General features: G+C 51.9%; 2 protein-coding genes across 3 annotated transcripts in view; one reads left to right on the top strand and one right to left on the bottom strand.

Moving 5' to 3' along the window:
* SGSH (N-sulfoglucosamine sulfohydrolase) overlaps window positions 1–3562 on the bottom strand; it is a 7594-nt gene extending 4032 nt beyond the window's left edge. For both annotated transcript variants that reach the window (XM_007185816.2, XM_028167330.2), the window contains exons 1-4: window positions 3438–3562; window positions 2131–2291; window positions 562–667; window positions 128–278 (exon numbers count right to left, since the gene is read on the bottom strand). In XM_007185816.2, coding sequence (XP_007185878.2) covers window positions 128–278; window positions 562–667; window positions 2131–2291; window positions 3438–3534 — 515 coding nt within the window. In that variant the 5' untranslated portion in view covers window positions 3535–3562. The remainder of the gene's footprint in view (window positions 1–127; window positions 279–561; window positions 668–2130; window positions 2292–3437) is intronic.
* Window positions 3424–24489, top strand: SLC26A11 (solute carrier family 26 member 11). The gene is made up of 17 exons (XM_007185814.3): window positions 3424–3723; window positions 4838–5052; window positions 5612–5804; window positions 6170–6255; window positions 8255–8334; window positions 9423–9565; window positions 13993–14168; window positions 14611–14683; window positions 16989–17039; window positions 18153–18213; window positions 20296–20351; window positions 20548–20688; window positions 21308–21435; window positions 21765–21864; window positions 22316–22449; window positions 22784–22856; window positions 23647–24489. The coding sequence occupies exons 2-17, from the start codon at window positions 4840–4842 to the stop codon at window positions 23736–23738; spliced, it is 1800 nt and encodes a 599-aa protein (XP_007185876.2). The 5' UTR covers window positions 3424–3723; window positions 4838–4839; the 3' UTR covers window positions 23739–24489.

Genomic DNA, 24489 nt, shown 5'->3' with positions numbered 1-24489 from the left:
CACCCACACCCCAGCTGTTTGGGGACTCCAAGAATCCCAACCAAAGACTCTGGGATCTGCATCCAGTAATAACTGTCCAGAGGTCTGGCTGTGTGAAGGCAGTAAGAGGGAGGGACCCTCCTCGCACCTGTTGTCCCGAGTCTGCAGGAATTTCCGGACCAGCAGTTTAATTCTAGTGATGTTCCGCCCCACCTGGAGGACAGAGCCATTCTCCTCCGTGTACGCAAAATCAAATGGGTACACCGTCTCTGGCCCCACGTGCTTCTTCCCAATGATGCCTGGAGTGGGGGAAATAGGCCTGTCCAGAGCCCCTTCGGTCTCCCACTCCCCTCTGCCCCCTTCTCCGCTCCCCAGGCCCTGTGTCTTGCTGTGGCCTCCAGGAGGGCAGCCGGGCCCTTGTTCTCGTGTGCCCATGGCCCAGCCAGGAGGCCCAGATTCCTTGGGGTCAAGTGCTCAGAGCAGGCAACACAGGGCCCATGGTGGCTCGGGACAAGGCCTTGCCCCTCTGGGGCAGGGAGGTAAGTTGCTGTCCTGCCCCTGTGGCTACACAAAGCCCCTCACCTGTGAGAACACCAGCTCGGCCCAACAGCAAAGGCAGGCTCTGCACCTGGTCGAAGGAGTTGAAGTGGTGGACATCCTGGTGCAGGCCATACATTCCGTTCTGATGCTGCCGGCAGAGATGCTGTGAGGCCGGGCGCCTCCTGGCGGCCAGGGTCCTGTCCCCCACCCCACCCCCAACGCTTCTGCTCTCCCAGGCTTACCAGCCTGGCCCTTTGTAGGCCCCTGATTTAGAGTCCTCAGAGAGGTTTTCTCCATCTCTCACTCCCCGCCCAACAGGCCCACAGGTCCCTGTCATGGGACCACAGCAGGAAATACAATAGACTGGGAAAATGTACACTAAAATTAGGGGTGGCTTTTATTTTCTTCTTTTCGTGTATCTGTACTTTTCAATATTTCTATCAAGAGCACACATCGTAGAGTGAAAACCACACCAACAGGCATCTTTTTATTAGCTGACTTTATTTTAGAGTGTAAAAAAAATTGTTGTACGTGTTGCAAACTCAAACAGACTAGAGAGATGTAAGAAGGAAAAACCCTGTCCTTATTCCTGTGGCTCACTGCCCAGAGGTTAGCGTAGCCTACAGCTACCTGATTAACCTTTCAGGAAGCTTCTGTGTACAGGCCACAGTCTCCTCTTTATGTAGGCCTCCTACTCACAGCCTCAGGCTCTCAGAAAGGGACGTACAGAGCACCCCCCCCCCGATAAAATAACGCTGTGAGATAATACATCAGGAGTAAGTGCCCATGTACACCCAGGCTCACAGCAGCATTATTCCAACAACCAAAGGTGGAAGAAACCCAAGTGTCCACTAATAGAGAAATAGATAAACAAAATACACTCTATCCACACCATGGAACATTATTCAGCCTTGAGAAGTAGTGAGGTATTGATGTGCTCGGGTGAAGCTTGGGGACATTATGCTCGGTGAAACCAGCCAGCCACAAAAAAGCAAATACTATATGATTCACAGAGACAGAAAGTTGAATGGTGGTTGCCAGAGGCTGGTGGAGCAGCGGGAATAGGGAGTTAGTGTTTAATGGGGACAGAGTTTGGGGTGATAAAAAAGTCCTGGAGATGGATGGTGGTGATGGTTGCACAACAATGTGAATGTACTTAACGCCACTGAACTGCAGCCTTAAAATAGTTAAAATGGTAAATCTTTCATTACATATACATTAGCACAATAGAGTAAGTGTCTTAAATGGCAGCTTTTATTGTCACAAAAGCTCCTGGGACAATATCATGAAAAGAGTTAACACTGCGCTGTGCAAGTACCTGCCAGGCACCTTGCTGTGAGCTTTACATATAGAGAGTTAACTTGGCCAATCCTATAGTAATCCCAGGAGTGAGGTATTACTATCACCCCATCTTACAGGTGACGAAATTGAGGCACACAGAGATAAGTGATTTGCTCACAGTCACACAGTGGTGGAGCAGGGCTGCACTTGGACCATTTGGCTGGGGGTGGGGGAGGGAAGGTGGGCACATCCCCAGGGAGATCAGGGAGGGGTTCCCAGCAGCAGAGGCCTTGGGGGCTCTCCCTCCTCCTGAACCCCTGCTGCCCTCACCTGAGGCAGGCCAGTGAGGAGGCTGGCCCGGCTGGGAGAGCAGCTGCTCACGGAGGTGAAGGCATTGCGGAAGACAAGGCTCCGGCGGGCCAAGGCATCCAGGTGAGGGGTGGTGATCGCACTGTTGTTGTAGGCACCACTCTCAAAGCCTCCGTCGTCCGCTGAGGAAGGAGGGAGACATAGAGGACCTGATGGGCTGGGCTCAGAAAGAGCAGCATGTGGGAGTGAGAGAGACCTGGGTCCTGCTGCAGTGGCCTGGCAGTGATGCCCAGGCGGGTATGATACCTCTGTAGACTTGATATCACAAAGGTGTGACTCCCAAGTGGGAATGACCCAGTGGGCATGCTATTCAGCAGGCTTGTTACTTGAGTGGGAATGCCACCAGGCATGTATGAAAACTGGGTGAACATGTTAGTAGGCAGGCATAAAACTCAGGGGAGCATGAGATCCAAGCAGGCATGATTCGGCAGTCCTGGGCTCTGCAGACATGCCTGAGGATGTGGATCCACGTGCCGGTTCTCTGCCAATGCCCCTGAGACGGGGGAGTCGAAGGGAGCCACTCTGTAGAGTGCTGTTGAAGTTACAATTAGCTGAAGGACCTGCCCCAGACCACAAAGTTAATCAGAAAGAGTGGCCCTGGCAGACAGCCAGACCTCAGAAGAGGAAAAAATCAGGTTGCCTTGTGATAGCTGGGCTCTGGTTACCCAAGCAGGAAGTCTCGTGAACAACAGGGCGCTAGAGGAACTTGGGGTTTCACGGAGGTGGGGAGGGCCGGGGGAGAAGGCGGGTGGGTGGGCGGGGGCTGCTCCCTTCAGCCAGGAGAAAGAAAGTTGAGCCACAGTGCTCTGGGGTCTGAAAAGGGAAGGGAAACGGGGTTATCACTGCTGGGGAGAAGATGAGAGATCCAGGGCACCCTGCTGGTCTCTGAGGACTTGGGCACCAGCCACTCTTCTGGCATCCCCTCTGCGATCTGTGGAAAGCCGCCCAGCCTCCCGAGGTGAGTGGGGACCGCAGGCTTAGCCCTGGCTGTTCTGGTCACGGTTCGGGGTACAGGGTCAGAACCGGGGGCAGGAATGGGGTGTGAATGCTGGGGCCGACCCCTCCAGACCCCACAGTGGACAGGGCCGCCTCTGCTTGCCTCTACAAGCAGCCGACCACGAAGAGTCTGGGGCCAGCAAAAAGAGGAGTCGGGGAATGAACGGCAATGGGGCCTGCAGGGCACGGAGGGTTAGCGCTGGCCGCTTCTGGGCTTGACAGCCGGCGGCCGTGTAGGGCGGTGGCCGGGGTGCCGGCGGGTCGGAACTTACCGAGGATCAGCAGCACGTTTCGGGGGCGCGCCCGGTGCACACAACAGAGACCCACTACGAGGAGCAACACCCAGCAGGCCGGCCCGGAGCGGCACATAGCGGCGGCTCCGGCCGGGCGCCGCCCCGCGGTCATGTGAGCACTAGCTCTCCCGCCCCCCACCCTCGGTCACGTGTACATCAGGACCCGCCCAGGACCCGCCCCGGCTCCGGCTCCCGCTCCCCCAACCTCTGCGGTTTCTGCAGACCCGCTGCGGAGACGACGGGAGACCCCGAGCTGTGGCGTCCGGTGAGTGCGTGGCTGACGGCGGCGGGGCCCGGGGTCGGTGCTCAAGTTGCCAGGGCACGGGCCGGGGTCGCTGGTGGGCGGCCGACGTGGGGGGGGGGGCGGCAAGTGGTCCGAGGGTACGGGCGCGTCCCGCGGGGACCCCGCTCCCCACCCACCTCATCCCTACCCAGGTCCCCGCCATCGTCCGCCTTGCTGGGGCCGGCAGGCCACGGACCGGCAGACGGTGTGGGGTACCCGCCCGTAGACCCCAGCGTCCGGGGCAAGCGACTTCGGGGGTGGGGGGCCGGTTCTGTCCAGAGCAGCCCCACCGGGGCTGGGGGTTGTTTGGGACGGGCTCTGCGCGCCAGGAGCACCAGGACCCTAGAGGATGAGCACCAGGACCCTAGAGGATGCGCGCCGTGAATTACTGGGGGAGCCTCTGACGTTCTTTCAGAACCAACTAGAATACCTAAGGCTCCTCTAAGGATGCAGACGCCACAGGTGGGGGTTGGGGTGATGCGCAGCTTCAGGATGGGAGCCCTCCCACCACCGCAGCGCTGCAGTCTGCCGTAGTGGGTGGAGCCTGCTCTGCTGCGCACTTGGAAAACCTCAGGGCCTCCAGTCACCCCACCGACTCCTCGCCGGCTACGTGTGGGTATCTCCGTATCTCCGTGGGCCTGCTTTTCTCTGCACTGCTCCCCGTTAAATTTCCTTGGGGGGGGGGGAATAAAAAAAGGAAACGGATTCTCTTGGGAGGAGAAACCTTGAGTCTAATTAGTGATTAGTGTTTGAATTTCTCAGTGAGAAATCATTTATTTTTTCTGGCCAGAGTCGATGGAGGAAGAGAAGGCACCTAGGGTCTGGGCAGGTGGGGTTCAGGGAGAGCAGTCGGTGGTGGGGGGCACTCCACCTTTGGTTGACGCCTTCTCTGCACAGGCTGTTGGCTTCCTGACTCAGATCAGCAAGGTGAGGGGAGATTTAACGCATCTAGCTCCACCCCCCTGGGTGAGAAGAGACCGATTGCGCATCTCCTGATGTCTCTGGACCTCACCCTCACTCTCACCCTATTGCTGGGTTTTCTGAAGCCCAGGCACTGACTGCTGGTCTGTGTCCCCCCCACCCTGACTCTTCCTAGACATGTCATCTACTATGAAGCCGCCCAAGGGCTTTGCCCCAATGTCCTGCTGCTGGTCCACTGCGACCATGCAGAAGAGGCTGCCTTTCCTGGCCTGGCTGCCTGACTACACCTGGCACGCACTGAAGATGGACTTCATCGCTGGGATCTCAGTCGGGCTCACAGTCATTCCCCAGGCTCTGGCCTATGCCGAGGTGGCTGGACTCCCTCCCCAGGTGAGATGTGTGCCCTTGCTGCCCACCACATCCCTTCGCCTTAGCCTGACCCCACTCCAGGCCTTAGTGCTCACCCAGGAGCAGAGTAGAAATGCATGCATAGTATTCCCTCCAGACAAGGGGGCACCCTGGGCTCCAGTCCCATGGGGCCCAAGAAGCCTTAGTTTACAACCTGGAGCGTGTGACTGCCTTTGGGCAGACGCGTGCTCCTGTAACCCCTCTTGTCATGCTTGTCACACACAGGCACCAAGCTAGTTCTGGACTGCCTGATGGGGCCAGTGGGATGACTCACTCTGGCTTTAAGAATGCTTTCTCGGAATCACAGGCTCAGACATAAGGAACGAGGCCCCAGTTGGGTGTGGGTAGAAAAGAGGCCCCGTAGTCACTGTAAGTCCACAACCTTGGGTAACAGAGGGTGAGCAGTTCACCCTGCCTGTATGTGCTGCTGTGCCCAGAATACACAATGGACCACACATCCCTGTGCTTAACCAGCTACACCAGGGACCCTGTGTGGGTGCCGTGTGCCTCCTGGATATTCATTGCTTTCTTTGCCCAACAGTACGGCCTCTACTCTGCCTTCATGGGGTGCTTCGTATATTTCTTTCTGGGTACCTCCCGAGATGTGACTCTGGGCCCCACGGCCATCATGTCCCTCCTGGTCTCCTTCTACACCTTCCACGAGCCTGCCTATGCTGTGCTGCTGGCCTTTCTGTCGGGCTGCATCCAATTAGGCATGGGGTTCCTGCGCTTGGGTAAGGCACTCAGACCTTCCTGTCATGGGGACGGGGGGTTGCAGTTCTGCTCTTCCTGGGGTACCGAGGCACCTCATTCTGGGGATGCCCTGCCTTCAGCGTTTCCTTCTTTGCCTTCCAAGGGCTATCCGTGTGTGTGTGTGTGAAGAGGGGTGGCTCTCAGCTCTCCTCTATTGTGCTCAGAGGCCAGGACACTTGGAGAAGTGCCCCGGGCCTCAGTCCCTAGTCTCTTTCCTGCTCTCCAAACCAGCCCAAACAGGGTATGCCACTAGTCTTTAGACCCAATCCCACCTATACCACCTCTCCCAGCCCACACTGACCCAGTGGGGCTGGGACCAGCCTGGTGTTCCCTCTTGGCTGTCCAGGGTTCCTGCTGGACTTCATCTCCTGTCCCGTCATTAAAGGTTTCACCTCGGCTGCCGCCATCATCATCGGATTTGGGCAGATTAAGGTAGGCACCCTAGTTGGCCCTGGGGCATCTGCTGGCTAGCAGGACCAAGGCCAGGTCCTGATATGTGTGGGTCAAACTCTTGCTATTTGGGGGCTCAGAGCCTGTCGTGTTGGCATGAGTCTCCATTAATAAAATCATCCTTTGGGGGAGATATTGAGTGATGGCCAAGTTCTACAACAGGTAATTTGGGGGACCAGTAATGACAGCCCCCGCTCTTGCTGGAGTTTTCATGCCTGAGTGCTTGGTTCACCTCACAGAGTCCTGCCCCTACTGCATATTGAACCATTGGGCCTTTACAAGTCACGAGTGTACTGCCAAAATTCCGACAAGCAAATTGCTCCCCAAGCTAATTTAGCTAGGTGATTTCACTTTTATGTCTTTCTTTTCCAAGTTTTTGTTTAATGTTTTTCAAATATCGTGCTTTTTTATGTTTCTGTTTAAACACCTATGAGAAGTATTGGAATCAGTGATCATCGGTTATCTGAGGATATCATTTATTCTCCTTCCATTGGGTTCTGCATACCTGGAAGGCAGGCACTGTTTTACTTCCAACGTGGTCGCCCGGAGCCGGAGCTGTGCTTGGGTGTGCAGGATGAAACTGAGCTGAATTGTACAGATTCAGGGACACACACACACACACACACACACACACACACACACACCACCCCCCCCCCCCCATGGTGTGGTTCCCACAGTCAGGCTCTGCTTCAGTGTGGCCCGTGACAGTCTTCGCGGATGGAGGCCGAATGAGAAAGTAAGAACATGAAGCCTAAGAGGGTACGTGTGAGAGAGAATAAAGTAGTTGACACGTCACTGGGTGCTGGGTTAAACTCTCCCTATGTTTAGTTCTCAGAAGTTCTCTGGGAGGTAGGCTTATTATTATCTCCACTTATAGAGGAAGAAACAGCCTAGAACAATGTGGGTAAATTCGAACTATAGATTATGTACACACATATGTCAGGGTAAGCTTGGCAAGTGCTGTTTCGTGGGATGCTCTGTCCTTTATTCTGGAAACATTATCTTTCATTTTTAGTGTCAAGAATGTTCTTTTTTCATAACACAGAGAGAGGGTAGCTTCTTTATGCATTCGTATTTGGCAACCCTAGGCCCCTGTCTTCAAAACCTTGACTAGGTCATGACAGTCATCTGAGAGCCTCTAGGCTGGGGTGGGGGTCCTCTTGACCTGCCCACGCAGGAGTCCCTGTCCAGGACAGAAGCCGCTGTCCATGTCTGCCCTTCCCCTTCGGGGGCTGTGTACACGGTGGAATTTGGGGTCCTTGGAGCCTGATTGCCTTGGGAGTCTGGGCCTCGACCTCCCCTTCTGAGCCCAACCAGATAAAGAACTAAAGTACAGAGGGGCGCCCCTTCTCCCAGCCGAAGACCCCCGACCTGGCGGGGTCCCCTCAGCGCTCCTCCCTGGAGGACCTCGGCGCCCCCTCGACCCCCGGCCGTGCAGGTCCGCCCACCTCATGGCGAGGCGTTCCCTTCCGATAGGGGGCGGTTCCCCGATGGGCGGGCCTCCGAGTGACGGACGCGGCCTCAGGCCAGTGGCGGTGAGGTCTGCGCTGTGAAGGGCGGGCCGCTGAGTGATGGACGGGATCGCGAACAGATGGCAGCCGGGCCTGAGGGGGCGGGCCCCAGGGAGCAGTTGAACCAGTCTCCTTGGTTTGAGGTCGCCCAGACTGATTTTCCTCAGATAGGAAAGTAATTTGCAAAGACGTGGGACAACATGAACATTGTGAAATACCGTCAGCACCCCCACTTCCCCCCGGGAGGGATAACTTTGATCTCCTGCCCTTGGGGACTTTGGGAATGGACAGATAGGCCCGGGAGAGCCAGGAGAAGTTTTCCCCCAGGAAGGGCCCTTGGTGGGGCGGGGGGGTGGGGGGGGGTGGGGGGTGGGGTTCCAGGTTTGGAACAGTATTGAGATGCTGCAAGGGATGAGTTTCAGGCCTTTATATCGCAGAAGACTGTCTAATCAGAATCTCTTGTTTGACAGAACCTGCTGGGACTGCAGCACATCTCCAGGCAGTTTTTTCTGCAAGTGTATTACACTTTCCACAACATCGGAGAGACCAGGTACCGGCTGGCTGTGTTTCTCCCCCCGCCCCCATAAGTAAGCTCTTCCTTCTAGATCCCTCTCCCGGTTCCCTCCCCATTTCCACTCCCAGGTGGCATTTATTCCAATTCTCTGGGATCTTGCTGCTCAAAGAGGGGTCCCGCGAGCAGCACCATCGGCATCACCTGGGAGCTGGTTAGAAACATAGTCTGGCCGGCCCAGATCTGCTGAATCAGTCGGCTTAATAAGAGGCCCAGGTGGCACATTGAAGTTTGAGAAACTCTGCTCTGGTCAGTCCAGTGTGCCAGTCAGCGTGGCCCCATGCAGGGCTTTCTCCTGTGGTCGAAGTGAGAAGAGACCATATGAAGGAAGGGCAGGTGGTCTCTCGGTCAAAGAGTTCATAGTTCAGTGAGCAAGAGAACCACAGGGCAAGGGAAGGCAGAGGCCAACAGACATGCAGGTGCCAGGGGACGGGCGGCAGGTGGAGAGAGTTCCTACCGCAAGCACATCACTCAAATGGAGGGGCTTCTCTCAGAGAGCAAGCAGGTTAAAGGGACAAATAGGAGATGCAGCTCGATGAGCCCAGCTGGAGGTCAGAGCACCTCACTGGCTGGAGGGGCAAGAGGAAGAAGTGACCTGGGGGGAGCTGTAGGGGGAGCTGCCTGGAGGGAGTGGGGGAGACCCTGTGACCATTCTGTCCTCCCCTTCTGATCTGCTGCTGAGGTTTCCTGGTCCATAAGATGCACCTGGTGGGGGTCAGCCACATGGGGGGTAGTGGAGATGGAGATGGACCGGTCAGAGAGCATCATAGGCAGTCAGGAGTGAATCTCCCGGAACTGACGAGACGTGTAGCCCAGAGAGCTATGTGACTAAAAACGTGAGCTGGTAGCATGCCTACGGCTACCACGGTGATCTGGGCTTCAGCTCCCAGGGCCTGTGTACCTACTAAGTTTCGAATAAAGTTTTGAAATGGAACAGGGACACAGGTTACTTAGGAAAAAACAAAAAGAGCATTCGAGAGAGAAAGTTTTCCAGCAGAAGCAGCAACCAAAGGCCAGAAGGCCTGTGCTATCAGCAGGTTTGGGCGGTGACTGGTGTCTGTCTGCAGGGTGGGCGACGCAGTGCTGGGACTGGTCTGCATGGTGCTGCTGCTCGTGCTAAAGCTGATGCGGGACCACGTGCCTCCCGTCCATCCCGAGATGCCCACTGGCGTGCGGCTCAGCCATGGGTTGGTTTGGACTGCCACCACAGGTGAGGGGGCCTTCTGCCTGAGGGACCGTTTCCAGATTTGTCCTGCACAACCTGGCCCCACATTGTAGTCACCCCAGGAACCCGAATTCCACCCGGAGAGATCTTTACGTCACTCGCTAAGTGGTTCTGATACGCATCCAGGGCTGAGAGCTCTGTTTAGCAGCAGCAGTTCTCAGCTAGGGATGATTTTGCTCCCCCCACCCCTGCCCCCGGGGGACATTTGGCAATGTTCAGAGACATTTTTGGTTGACACTACTGGGCGAGACTGTTTCTGGCTTCTGATGGGTGGAGGCCAGAGATTTTACTAAACATCCTGCAGTGTACAGTCTCCCATGGCAAAAAAATGATCTGGCCCAAGATGTCAGCAGTGCTAAGGTTGAGAAACTCTGGCAGGTTTCTGGAGGAGAAAACAAGTTCCACTGAGACAAACTGGTCCTGTTTTAATTGTGCAGCTGCAAAGGGTAAACATTTTGCTTCAGGCCTGGAATCAACAGGTTGAGTTGCAGTTAACCAGAGGATCTGTAAAGAAAGGCTGAAGTAAAAGGTGGCAAGATGAGGAGAGTTAGTGGAACCATTGGCTGGTTGAAGGGCCATCTCGGGGTGGGGGTGGGGATGGACATCTCTCCACTGAGCTGCCAGTAGGTGACACAGAGAGAGAATGGCAGGTACAGCAAAGCAAGGAAGCATTGATATCTACTGGGCTTTTCCAGAGCTGAGGGGAATGGAAATCACCCCGCTTGGCCCTACTCCGCAGCCATGAAATCCAGCCAGTTGTGGGAGGGAGGAAGTGGCTAGATTTCAGCCCTTGAGTCACTTCCAGCTTCTCCGGCTGTCCCCAGTCCCAAGAGTCACTCACCAGACCCCATTCTGCAGCCCGGAGGCCATGGGTAAACGCTGAGCGCTTGGGAGGGTGAAAGAGCACTGGGTTTATGGTGAAACTACTGGTTTCAAGTCCTAGTTTAGCCACTTACCTGGCACTTGCATGAGTCACTTGTCAAAATTTTATGAGCTTTAGTACAGTCATCTGTAAAATAGTGAAAATAGGCTCTATTGCCTAAAACTTGACACTCAAAGTGTGACCTCTGACCAGCAGCACAGGCATCCCCTGGGAGCTTGTTGGAAATGCAGGTTCTTAGGCCCACCCAGATCTCTGGCGCAGAATCTGCACGTTAACATGCTTGTCAGGTGACGTGTGGGCACACTGAGGTCTGAGAATTGCTGCTGCAAAACCTTGTAGGCTTCTCAGGGACTACTGTCTTCTTTCTCTCCAGGATACGTGGTGTGTCCTTAGGAAACTAGTTACTGAGCTCCCAACTATGTTTGTTAAAAAGTCATCGTTTCAGCTTGTATTTTAGCTGAGTGAGGATAGATTAACCTATAGTAGTACCTTGTGTTTGTTTAGCAATTTGTAGAGAATTTGTTTAGCCCCAGAACACTATTGTGGGGTAGGTGGAACAGTTGTCATTTCTCCCCTTTTGCAGATGAAAAAGTAGAGACTTGCAGAAATTGAATGAGCTGTAATCTGACATACAGTGATGGATGACTTATAAAGCATTTTACAAACATCACTTCTTTTTTTTTAAATTTTATTTATTTATTTATTTATTTATGGCTGTGTTGGGTCTTCGTTTCTGTGTGAGGGCTTTCTCTAGTTGCGGCAAGCGGGGGCCACTCTTCATCGCGGTGCGCGGGCCTCTCACTATCATGGCCTCTCCCGTTGCGGAGCACAGGCTCCAGACGCGCAGGCTCAGCAATTGTGGCTCACGGGCTTAGTCGCTCCGCGGCATGTGGGATCTTCCCAGACCAGGGCTCGAACCCGTGTCCCCTGCATTGGCAGGCAGATTCTCAACCACTGTGCCACCAGGGAAGCCCAAACATCACTTCTTTTGATTCTCATAGCAGCCTTGAGGGTGGGATATTATTTTCCCTGTGTTGCCAGTGAGGAAAATGAGGCTCTGAAAGGTAAAACAGACAAACCAAATAAGACTTCTCAAGGTCACAGAGCTAGGAGCAGGCAGAGTGAGGACTTGCTCCCAGGTCACTTGCCCTTTTTCCTGATCAATTGATCGAGAAGGGTATCGATTTTATTTATCTCACAGAAGCAACTTTTGATTGCATTGATCTTTCTGTTGCTTTTGTTTTCTCATTAGTAGATTTTGCTCTGATCTTTATTATTTCCTTGCATCGGCTTATTTTGAATTTACGTTTCTTTTTCAAATTCTTAAGGCGGAAGCTGAGGTCTTTGAGACCTTCCTTCTTTTCCAGTATAGTGATTTGGGTCATAAATTTCCCACTCAGCACTGCTTTAGCTGCATCCCACAATTTTGATAGGTTGTGTTTTCATTTTCACTTAGTTCTAAATACTTTCTAATTTCCATTTTGACTTCTCTTTTGAATTGTGGATTATTTACCCTTTGAACCAGGAGCCTTTTAGGAATTAGTTTCCAAATATTCAGGGATTTTTTAATTAGTATTTTGCTACTGATTTCTAACATAATTCCATTACGGTCAGAGAACAAACGTTGTACGTACATACATATGTAGGATTATAATTTTCTCTGGAAATGACCCCCTTTATCCTGGTAACATTCTTTGCTCTGAACTCTACTTTCATGTAGAGCTGCTCCAGCTTTCTTTTGGTTAGTATTAGCATGTTTTCCCATCCTTTTACTTTGAACCTATTTAACTTATTTGTGTCTTTATGTTTAAAGTGTGTTTTTTGTAGGAAGCATATAGACGGGTTTTGTTTTTTAATACAATCTGATGATCTCTGCCTTTTCATTGGGGGTGGGGTAATGTTTACATTCCATGTGATGATTGATGTATCTAGCTTTAGATCTACCATATTGCTCTTTGTTTCCTATTGTCTCATTTCTTCTTTGTTCCCTTTTCCCTCTCTTTCTACCATCTTTTGGATTGAGTATTTTTCGCGGATTCCTTTTTTATTCTCTTTATTGGCTTATTGGCTCTAACTGCTGTGTGTGTGTTTTTGTTTTTGCTTGTTTGTTTTTGGTGGTTGCTTTAGGGTTTATCATATACATGTGTATCCTAATACAGTATACATTCCAACTCCATGTTGATATAAGAACATTATGATCAGATACATCCATTTCTCCTCTTCTAGCCTTTGTGCTATGGTTATCGTATTTTTTTTTTCAACATGTGTTTTAAATCTCTCAGTCATTATTGTTTCCACTTTAAATATGTAGTTACTTATAAAGATGTATAAGTAACGAGAACAAAGTCTGTTATATCTTCCCACATTATACATCTTTCTGGTGCTTTTCATTCCTTTGTGTAGATGCAGATTTCCATCTGTATCATTTTCCTTCTGCCTGGAGAACCTTCTATATTGTTTCCTGTAGTGCAGGCCTGTTGGTGATGAATTCTTTCACCTTTTGTATGTCCAAAATAGTCAGTGTTTTACTTTCATTTTGGAGGGTAGCTTTGCTGGATATAGAATTCTAGACAGTTATTTTCCTCCTCCACACTTCAAAAATGCTGTTCTCCTGTCTTCTGGCCTGCTTTGTTTCCTACAAGAAGTCTGCTGTTAGTCTTTCATTCCTCTAGATATGACCTTTTTCTCTGGCTGCTTTTAAGATATTCTCTTTATCATTGGCTTTAGGCAATTTGATTATGATGTGCCTTGTTGTAGTTTCTTTTTGTTTTTTCCATGTGTCTTGTCCTTGGAATTCACTGAGCTTCTTGGTTATGCAGGTTTGCAGTTTTTATCAAATTTGGAAAAATACTCAGCCATTATTTCTTCAAATCCTTGTGCTGTCTCCCCATGCCACTCCACGGTCTTTCTTTGTGGACTCTGACACATATTAGGTTACTTGAAATTGTTCCACAGCTACTGATGCTTAGTACAATTTTTCAATCTTTCTTTTCTTCTGTGTGTTTCATTTTGAGATTCTATTGCTACATCTTCAGTTTCACTAGTCTTTTCCCTGTAATATCTAATCTGTCTTTAATCCATTCAGTGTATTTTTTGCCTCAGACATTACGGTTTTCATTTCTAGAAGGTCAATTTGGGAGATATTGGGTATATATACACAGACACTGTTGTTCCATATATTTTGTCCAGTTTTTAGTTGTTTTAGGCAGCAGAGTAAACCTGCTCTGTTTCTCCATCTTCAAAGTGGCATCACCTTGGGAGATCTGATCTCAAAGTCTTTCCAGCTCTGCCTTTGACCGTGCAGTCACTGGTGACCAGTAGATGATACGCGTGCTGGCCCTGTGTGTCACCACTCCTCTCTTTCCCCATTGTGAGTTTTTCATGGTGTCATGTTTTCATGCCTGCCATACAGTTGCTTGTATCCATGCTGATTCCCAGGCTGGGGAGGGGTCTTCCACCTCCTGAGGTGTATTTGCTCCAGTTACCCAGACGCTCTGGGTTTCGCTGACAGTCTCTCCCCCTGTTCTAGCTCGCAACGCCCTGGTGGTCTCCTTTGCTGCCCTGGTCGCATACTCCTTCCAGGTGACTGGATACCAGCCTTTTGTTCTAACTGGGAAGACACCCGAGGGGCTCCCTGATGCCCACATCCCTCCCTTCTCAGTGACCACTGCCAACGGGACGATCTCCTTCACCGAGATGGTACAGGTGGGTAGAGACAGGGAGCCAGGCCAGCTTGGCTGAGGCCGCAGCGGCCCCTGGGCCTGGGTCTATCTCGTAATGCATCCACTTAGTGATGGGCAGCTCTGAACTCAGCTAGGACTGCTGTCCTCAGGAAGGGGCGTCTCTAGTGCAGGGACAGGTAGGAATGAATTCCAGATTAGGCACAACCTCAAAGGACACCACATTTATTTTTCTACCTTGAGCCCAGGGGTGTTCCTGCCATCGTGGACTCTGGCAGAGCAGGAATTTGTTGTGTTCTGCTGTGTGTCGTGTTCCTTGCAGTGTGAGCTCACAGCCCTGCAGCTGAAGTATGTTTGCTTCTGTCAGACATAGACGAGTCAGTGCCTACCTTGTCAGGTCACTGACTGGTCAGACCTCTTCTGTCCTTCCCCGGAGGGTCACTCACCATCCCTGTCTCCTCTCTCAGGGCATGGGGGCCGGGCTGGCTGTGGTGCCCCTGATGGGTCTCCTGGAGAGCATCGCAGTGGCCAAATCCTTTGGTAAGATGCTCACCACCCACGCCCTCCCTGGCATCTCAACCCGGAGCCCAACCTGCCTTGCTTGCCTGCCCTCCTGCTTGCTTTTTATCTGCTTTGATTTTTAAAACTTTGAATTTTTATCTGAGTAATACATGCTTTTTTAAAAAAAAAAAAAAACCTACAGTAAAAATAGATTGTCAATGAAAACTCTTCCTGTGGCTGGAAATGTTTGACAGTCCACTCTCTGTGGACATAAAAGGTCCTGCATTTAGCCTTTGCCAGTTGAACTTTCTGTGCGTGGTGTAAACACTCCTCCTGCCAGGTGATTGCAAGCTGAATGTGGAGTTTGAACATTCAAATCTTGTGGTAACATATGAAATAGCTACCATCCACTGTACAGATACAGCTAAATAACCTCATCAGTCATAATGAAAGGTAGTAAAAATAAATTAGAAACCGATACATTTTAAGTATTATGTTTGTTTTTAATATAATTTATTTAATTGACAGTTTTCATTTAATTGGTGATAATAGCTGTATTTGATACCTTGTTAGCAAAATTGCTAAAAATTTGACAAGGTGCCCTTTCCGAGTGTCTGAGCACACCTGGCCTGTCCCCTCCCAACCCCTGGAGAGGCTGGGAAGCGTTAATCTACTTATATGTTTGCTGCTCAATACTGATTCCTTCCACCTGAGCTGAGGCTGCCAAACCTTTCATGTGTCCCTGCTTCTGTCTTAGGTCCCTGGACTTTTGTTCTGTGTTGTCCATGAGGATGATGTGTTTCTTCTGTTCTATAAGAGGGTTAAGTCCTTTGTTTGGATTTAATTTGACTCTAAAGGTTAAAATTCAGATATACGACATGTATGTTACTATGACTACCTAAATTGTGTTCACTGCCCAGCCCAGGTTGTGCCAGGATTATGTTTCCTTCTCTGAAGTTCCAGCATCTGGATCCTTAGACCACTCCCAGGAGACTATAAACCAGTGTTCATTCTAAAGGGTTTTCCTTTCTAAACGCCAGCAGTTGCTCAAGACCACGCTGCATTTCAGTTTGCGACCTGTTCAACTCACATCTTTCTTGTTCAGTTTCTATTTTTCTGATCCTTTTTTTTTTTTTTAATTTGGAGGGGCATATCTCAGAATCTGCATGTGACACATTTTACTCATCTTGTCTATTACTTAGAAAACTCTCCATTTTCTTTCTTTTTTTAAAAAATTTATTTATTATTTTTGGCTGTGTCTTTGTTGCTGTGCGTGGGCTTTCTCTAGTTGCAGCGAGCGGGGGGCTACTCTTCGTTGCAGTGCGCGGGCTTCTTATTGCGGTGGCTTCTCTTGTTGTGGAGCACAGGCTGTAGAGCGCACGGGCTTCAGTAGATGCGGCACGTGGGCTCAGTAGTTGTGGCTCACGGGCTTAGATGCTCCGCAGCATGTGGAATCTTCCCGGACCAGGGCTTGAACCCGTGTCCCCTGCATTGACAGGCGGATTCTTAACCACTGCGCCACCAGGGAAGCCCTCCATTTTCTTTCGAAGTCAGCTGACTGCCTGTGCTCATTTGTAAAGCTTGTCATGCTTTTAAATCAAGGCTTAGTAAACCACAGCCTGCTGCCCATCACCTGCGAATGGCTTTTGCATTTTTAAATGTTTGAAAAAAAATCTAAAGAAGATTCGGATTTGATGACACATGAAAAGTATATGAAATTTGTATTTCAGTTCACAAGTAAGGTTTTATTGGAAGATGGTCTCTTGTTCACTTGTTTCATGTTGTATGGTTGCTTTGTGCTATAACGGGGAGCTGAGCAGTTGTGACAGAGGGTGTGACCCCCTCAAAACCTAAAATATTGACAGTCTGGCCCTTTACAGAAAGTTTACCAACCACTGTCTTAAGATTCATGCCGCTCCATAGTTTTGCCCTAAATCTTCCTGCTTATGTCGCTGGGCCTCATCTGAGACTTTCTAGTCATCTTGACTTGCAACCAGAGAGCTTTTTAGTTTAAAACATCTTTCCCTTATTATAAAAGCAATACATGTCTGTTGCACAAGATATTGAAAGTTCAGAAATGGATAAAAAAAACCGAATCATTTGTAATGTCCTTCACTACCCCAATTAACTAACATTTTGCTGTACGTCTACTTTTTTTTTTGTAAACACACGAAGACGTGTATACATTTGCATATATGTATATATTTTACCTGTGTGTATACCTTCTATTTACAATCATAGACAATGCTGTAGGGAGAAATTGGTGGCCTGTTTTATCATTTCATAGACAGTTTCCTGATGATATATATCTAGTGACAGTGTTTTTATTGTCTGTTCTCTTTAGCTTCTCAGAATAATTACCGTATTGACGCCAACCAGGAGCTGCTGGCCATCGGTAAGACTCCAGTGGCGGGTGGCTCTCGGGGTCTGGGTGGTGGAGGTGCTGACACTCAGGGTGCAGAGCTGGCCCGAGTGGGGCCCATTTTCCCATCTCAGGTGGTTCAGTTTAATCCCTAGGAGTAGGGTGCCAACATCTAGTGTCTGACTGAGGCTCACTGAGCACCTGCTGTGTACCAGACCCTGAGGGCTGTGGCCTGTTCTGTGCCTGGGAACGCCTGGAATGTTCCACCTGGGCTGGGGGTGGGGGCTTCCAGGGCGAGGGTCAGGTTGCTGAGGAATGTGGCCAGGTAGGATCTCAGGTGAGCCTGCTGATTGTGTGGGATCTTGGCTGCCTGTGCCTCGCCCTGTGCCTCCCTCCAGGAGTGGCAGGCGGATGAGTAAGGACTCAGGTGGGCCCCAGGCTTCCTGACTGTGGAGCGGTGCATCCCAGGTGACACCTGAGCTGTCTCGAGAGCAGGCCTTGAACCTGTGACCAGTTGTGGGTTTTGCGGAGCCAAGGAGACCATGGTGGTCTTTGTGAAGGCCCCTGGGTGAGGTGGGTGCTGACGAGCTGATGGTGATGAACTTGGGCTAGTTACCTCCGTTCTGAGGTCCCAGCCAGGTTCCGGGCATGGGTGTGTCCAGTACAGGTTAATCAGAGGCACACAGGGAAGGCAGCTTACTGGCCATGACCTTCTGCCATTCACCTTGGCTGGTCATCTTGTGAAAGTGTGGGTTTGAAGGAACTCAGAGTAGGAGGGATGCCCACAGGCGTACTGGGCACTTCAGGCCTGTCTGTGCACACTTGCCTTACTCAGCTGTCTCCCTTTCTTGGCAGGAGGGATTCCTCATTCTGTTATACACGGGAAAAGGCGTATTTCACTCACACAGGCAAGGCTGGGGTCAGAACTGCTTTATAGCTAGACTCAATCTCAGCGCACTTGGCAAAGATCATGGTTTGACTTTCCTAGAGGGAGAGAGAACCAGATATAGGATGCCCCACTGGGTAGTTCCTCTCACCTTCTGTCTTCCTGTTTCCTTTCTGGTTTTTATCTCCTTCCTCCCCCTCTCCTTTTTCTATTTTATGCTTCTAGTCCTGGATGAGCTTTTTCCTTCCGTTTCTCCGCAGGCCTGACGAACATCCTGGGCTCCCTCTTCTCCTCCTACCCGGTCACAGGCAGCTTTGGCCGGTGAGTGACCACGTTCCCCCTTCTCTGTGTCTCCAGGGAGGTCCCCGCCCAGGACAGAGGGTCCTTGTCCAGCTTGAAGAACCAGGTTCCCCCTGCGGGGCCCTTGCCCACGTCCTGAGGTCGTTTTCACTTTTTTCCACGTTGGTCCTCTCTCCCTTGGTCAGCTGTGACGGTGTCTGTGGGGAGACAGGCGGGGGCTCCCTCTGCTTCCCTCACCATCTTGGCAGGTTTTCTTTACCCCGATACACAGTGCTGCAGTTTAACATTAAGAAGATCCCCGTGCATGGAAATGCTCCCAGCATCTTGGTGCTGGAGTTAATTCCTGAAAGATAGTGGAGGTGGGAGGGACTGCAGCTCTGCCTGAGGAAGGGGCAGACTCTCGAGTGGAGTTGCCATATGGCCCCCATGAAAGGCAGGAGGGCAGGGCGGGAGGGTGGCCTGTGGCTTGAAGGAGAAGAGGAAGTGTCAGTGCCCGGCCCTCAGGCCAAGTCCTGGAACCTGACCCAACCCCGAGCACTAAACCTTCCCGACACCCCAAACCACCACGTCGAGGGGGCACAGGGCACACCGTTCGACCTCCCGCACCTCAGCATCCTCGTCTGTAAAGCAGAATCAAGACGGGGCCTGTCTTAGAAAGTTATTCAGAGGATTTAAAGGAAATCACATAGAACGATGCTAGTGACTTGGTAGGTGCTGTAATAGCGTTTATGTAGTAAAACCTCTGTTTTTCAGTTTAACTTTTTATATGCTCTTGTTGGCATAACTAGTTTGCGAGCCTGTTCAGTCAAGGTCATATTTTGTGTCCCCTGGTATCTAGCACAATTCCTTGTATATAGTGGGTACAGGAAAAATTCTGTGAGTATTTAACCAATTAATGAAATTTCTGCCTAACTCCATAGAGGTTAAAGGTGACTTTTTAGAAGGCTTTCATGGAAAAGTACAGACAACATTTATTTCTGGAGGAATACGGGTGGGCACTGGTCACGGTTGGGGTATGGGGTGCGTGGGGGAGGCAGAGTCCTGTACTGTCGTGGGAATCAAGTCGTGGTTCTCTTGTCATCTTGGTGGCGGCAAAGGGAAATGTGGCCTGAGGACCAGTTCTTCGGCAGAGAAAGCTCGTGGCATTTGGGTCTGAATATAGTTTTTCAAATAGGCAACGTGAAAAAGAAGCAAAATTAACCTCTAATTCCACTGTTAGAATTATGGTGTTTCTCCTTTTATGTTTTTTATTGTTTATACGTACATACATACACACGTATGTGTACGTGTATCTACGTATGACTTACACATGTACATGTATTCCCCCCCCACTGGACAGATGATCGTCAGCATTTTTCCATATCAGTAAAAATAAGCGTCTGCATCCTCGTTTCTCGTGGTAGCGGGGGATTCCATTGTAAGGGGGTGTATTATTTTGCCAGAGCTGTCTTAAAATACCACAGGCTGGGCGGCTTAAACGAACATTTACTTTTCACAGTTTTGGGGGTTGGACATCCAAGGTCAAGGTGCCGGCAGCGTTGGTTCTCCTGTGACCTCTCTCCTGGGCTTGCAGATGGCCGCCTTCTCCGTGTCCTCAAGTGGCCTTTCCTCTGTGTCTGTGCATCCTGGCTTCTGTGTGTCCCATTTTCCTCTTCGAATAAGGACACTGGAGTAGGGCCCACCCTAAACGCCTCATATTAACTTAAACACCACTTTGAAGGTTCTTTCTCCAAATACAGTCACTTCCTGAGGTGCTCAGGGTTAGGGCTTCAACATTTGAATTGCGGGGGAAGGTGGGATGCAGTTCAGCCCGTAACAGAGTTTTAATTTATGGCTCCCCTGTTGGACATTTGGATTTACAACCAGGCCTCTCTCAGACGTACGGATCCATTATTTTGGGTTAATTGAGAAGACCCAAGAGTCCCCCTGGAGAGAGGACCCAGCGCGCCAGTGTCTTAAGCCTCTCCACTAGGTGGCGACGTTGGTGGGTCCTCCTATTCCCTCCGGATCCTGCATCCCAGGAGACCAGCCACAGCATGTGGGCCCTTGCCTCCCCTGCTCTCCCGGCCCGACAGCCACTAATGGGTCTCTGTTGCCTTCCAGGACGGCTGTGAATGCCCAGTCAGGGGTGTGCAGCCCAGCAGGGGGCCTGATGACGGGTGAGCACCCCTTTCACAGACACTGTGTTCCCCCTGTGTCCGCCGCAGTGAGATAGGAGGAAAGGAGCGGAGGGAGCCCAGGGTGTGGGTGCCGTCGGCTCTGGTGCCTGGCTGTGTGCCCCAGAGCAGGGACTCCTTGCTGGGTGGGAGTCGGGGCGGCAGGGCCATGAGGTCACAGCACCCCACGCCCCTGCAGGAGCCCTGGTGCTGCTGTCACTCGACTACCTGACCTCACTCTTCTACTACATCCCGAAGTCTGCCCTGGCTGCTGTGATTATCATGGCCGTGGTCCCCCTGTTCGACACCAAGATCGTGGGGACGCTCTGGCGAGTGAAGAGTATGTATGTCCTGTCCGTCGGCACCAAGGTTATCGATGGTCCTCCCTCTGCCATTGGCCGCTGCCCAGGCTGGCCCAGCTGGAGGAGAGACGGGGGCTTTGGGGTGACCAGCAGGGCCCATGTCATAGCCTCCCTTTCTCCACAGGTCATAGCGGCTCAAGGTTCCCCGGAACCTGCAATTCCTTTACTGTAACAAGTTTTTGTTCTCTTTTGTTTTTCGAAGTGGTTAAGGGATTTATGTGGCTTCTGCATCTAAGAGAAGTCTTGGTGCCTCCCTGGTCCTCATATCCCTTTTTCCTTGGTCCCCTGAGAAGTGCCCACTGGGACCTCTTCCCAGGGGCAGGGGACCAGGCCGACCAGGCAGGTCTTAAGGGCCCCTCGCCCAGGTAGGGAGGGATTTCTTGCCTCTTGACACATCCTTGAGCTGGCATGGCCTGTCAGAAGCATCAGTCCTCAGGTCTCTGGATGGGGGTCCCTCAGGAGCTGTTTGGGGTCCACGACACCTTCACTCATTATGAGAAAAGCCACGCACGAGGTGTCTCTTGTCAGGGGGCTCGGGTAGCTGGGAGCCGAGCTCGCTGAGGACAGGCCATTCCTCAGCTGGACCCCCTCTCCCAGGGCTGGACTTGCTGCCCCTCTGTGCGACGTTCCTGCTCTGCTTCTGGGAGGTCCAGTATGGCATCCTGGCAGGGACCCTGGTGTCCATGCTGATTCTCCTGCACTCCGTGGCCAGACCCAAGATACAGGTAGCCCATGTGGTCTCCCTGAGGGGGACCTGCTGGCCTCAGGGGGCTGGTGGGGTGAAGCATGCCATGGGCAGACCCTTTGACCCCGCTGACTTGCATTTTGAGCTCTTGGTGTGATTGTGGCCCGAGGCACTGCCAAGTGACCATTCACCTAGCGGATGGTTTGACCTTCTGGTCATAACCCCACAGTGCTGTCCTGCTGCGCATGGGGCTGTGGCACGGGTGGGGGTCCCGCCAGCTCTGCACCCTCCCGTCCACCCTAGGCCTGGAAGAGCTGCCCTGTTGAACTTGCCTCCAGGGCTCACTGGCTTCCCCCCAACTGTCCCCAGGTGTCAGAGGGCCCGATGCTGGTCCTGCAGCCGGCGAGCGGCCTGCACTTCCCTGCGATCGAAACCCTCCGGGAGGCGTTACTGAGACGGGCTCTGGAAAGTACGTGGCCAGATGGGCTGTGGCCACCCCCAGCTCCCTGCCACCCTCTCAGCAGGGGTTCTTGCTGGACCCCAAGACCCTGCTCTCAGCTCTCAGGAAGGAGCTCGCCTGTCCTTGGGTCCAGGGGGTCTCGGGCGTCTCAGAGTGGCGTCCAGTGGACACCCGCCCACCACGTGTGCATGCAGCAAGGGTGGCAGTTCCCCAACATGTGTCCCTGAGGGCCCACTCCTTCCAGGAGTTGGTATTTAGGGGAGAAAAGGGTCTGTTTGCCTGCCCTATGAAGGAAATGGTTGTTGCTGTCTCCAAACAGCTAATGTTTTGGGTTCTTGTCCTTTCGCCTTTCCGTCCCCACTGGGGAGGAGCTCCTGATGGCCTTGTTTGGCCCCATGCCCCTGGCCAGAGCCTTTTCTGGCAGCCTCTGCCTGATGTGACCACTCCCCTGTCCCCCCAGCATCCCCGCCACGCTCTGCAGCCCTGGACTGCACCCACATCTGCAACATTGACTACACGGTGGTGCTGGGGCTCGGGGAGCTCCTGGAGGACTTCCACAAGCGGGGCGCCACCCTCGCCCTCATTGGCCTGCAGGTGGGTGTCGGCATCTGCTCTCGAAGTAGCCTGTGAGGTCTGTGTTGTCACCGTCCCCATGTCGAGGTGAGGATGCCAAGGCCCAGAGAAGCTGAGTGACTTGCCCAATGTCACACAGTGAGGAAGGCGGCTGGGCTCCTTTCTAGCGGCATCTGGCTGCAGAGCTCTGCTTGTGTCCGTTGCATCATGTGTTGTATTTGCAGAGCACTCATCTCCATGTTCTTCAGAAAGTATTCACTTAAGAAGTGTTCCTCTTACAGAGATGTGGGTTAGCCTGTGACGTGGCTTGCCAGGGCAAGAGCATTCCCACCTGCAATCACCGTTTGTCCCACAGGTCCCCGTTCTCCGTGTCCTGCTGTCAGCTGACCTGAAGGGCGTCCTGTACTTCTGCACCCTGGAAGAAGCAGGTGGGTGTGGCCAGTCATCAGAGTGAGAGCCACGGCAGCCTGGCTGCCCACACCCCACAGGGTTAGGACGGCAGGACGGAAACCCTGGGAGATGGGAGGGGCGGTGCTTGAGTCCAAGAGCGGGGAGCACTCGGACGAGGGTGAGGCAGTGGACAGGTGGTCAGGGGGCCTTCTGCTCTGGGGTTTTATTTTTTAGGACTGTATGTGCGTTTTTAATTGAGGCACAGTTTACATACAGTGAAACGCAAAGATCCTAAATGTGAGTTTGAGTCCTGACACATGGATGCAGTGGGAGTCCAGTCAGGATGTAGCTTGTCTCCATCGTTCCAGAAAGTTCCCTCTTTCTCCCTTCCAGTGACCCCCACTAGGGGTAAGCACTGCTCTGATTTCTTCCACCATCGGTCAGTGTAGCCTGTTCCGGAACTTCATGTAGTAGGATCAAGAGGATTCTTTTTGTGTTTGGCTTCCTTGGTTCAACTTGATGTCTGTGCAGTTCATCCATGTTGCTGCTAAAGCAGCCAGACGCTGATCCGCAAGAACTGGATAAGCAGGTTGGGCCCAGCCGCACCATGGAACCCACCCAGCAGTGAGGAGGGTTATCGTGGCATGGACAGTGGTGAGGTGCTGGTGGAGACTTAGGTGAAACCGGCCCAGGGCTGGAGACATTGGCCCAGGGACCTTAACTCCCCAGGCTTGAGGCCCCCAAAAGGCCAGCCTTTAATCCCATTCTGTGAACTGACCTATCCTCACTTCGCTTTTTTAGTGTTTGGAAACCTTGTGTTTTCTGCAGAGAAATACTTGAAGCAAGAACCAGGGACCCAGCCCTACAATGGCAGCGAAGACTCTGTTCCGGAACACAAGATCGCCCTGCTGAAGGCCTGATTGGGCTACCGATGGGCGCCCGACATCAGAGGGTCTCACGGAAGGTTCTGGTCACTGTGATGCTGGATGCCGCCTTGCAGCTGGATCTGAGAAACCTGAGTAGGTGTCCCAGAGGAGGGGGAGGGCAACTGCGTGGGGGTCCACAGGTGGGACTCATCCCTTCCTCTGAGATGATTGAAAAATTACCTCCCTGCTCTTCCTGGTATGCGAACTCTTCTTTTAAAGAGTGGTTTGGAGAACACTTTCTAGAATGGCAGACCACTTGAGAAAGGAAAGGGCAGGGATTTCAACCTGGTCTAGGAGAGGAGACTTCTCGCCCCAGCTGCTTCCTGGATTTCAGGGGAAATGGGGAGGGCGGGCATCTCTCAGGTGGGTTCCCTTCTTGATGGCGGCGGCTGAGCTGTTGTTGGGAGGAAAACCAAGGTTTGCCAAATGACTTCAAGTGTCTATTAAAAATATCTTCGTTGTGTTTTCTAAATTAAAATAAGTAATAGCTTTGGTGTTTTTTGTAAAAACCATAAATGCTTATTGTAAAAACTACAGGTAACCATCCCCCCCCCATCCACTTTGGTGATAGCTCCACACCTCCTCCCTCCAGTACACGTACATGTGTGTACGTTAGCACGTGGGTGTGTGTTTACAGTCATGTAAATGGGATCATTTCATCCATGGTGCTCTGTGACCCACATTTTCATGCGGTCATTGCTGTGAATTATTTGTTGTGATAATAAACAGAATACATGATTATCAA

This window comes from Balaenoptera acutorostrata, chromosome 20 (genome assembly GCF_949987535.1).
Source record: "Balaenoptera acutorostrata chromosome 20, mBalAcu1.1, whole genome shotgun sequence".
In the NCBI taxonomy this organism is placed as follows: domain Eukaryota; kingdom Metazoa; phylum Chordata; class Mammalia; order Artiodactyla; family Balaenopteridae; genus Balaenoptera; species Balaenoptera acutorostrata.
Note: the sequence above shows the minus strand (reverse complement) of the source record. Positions and strands in the feature narration are given on the sequence as shown.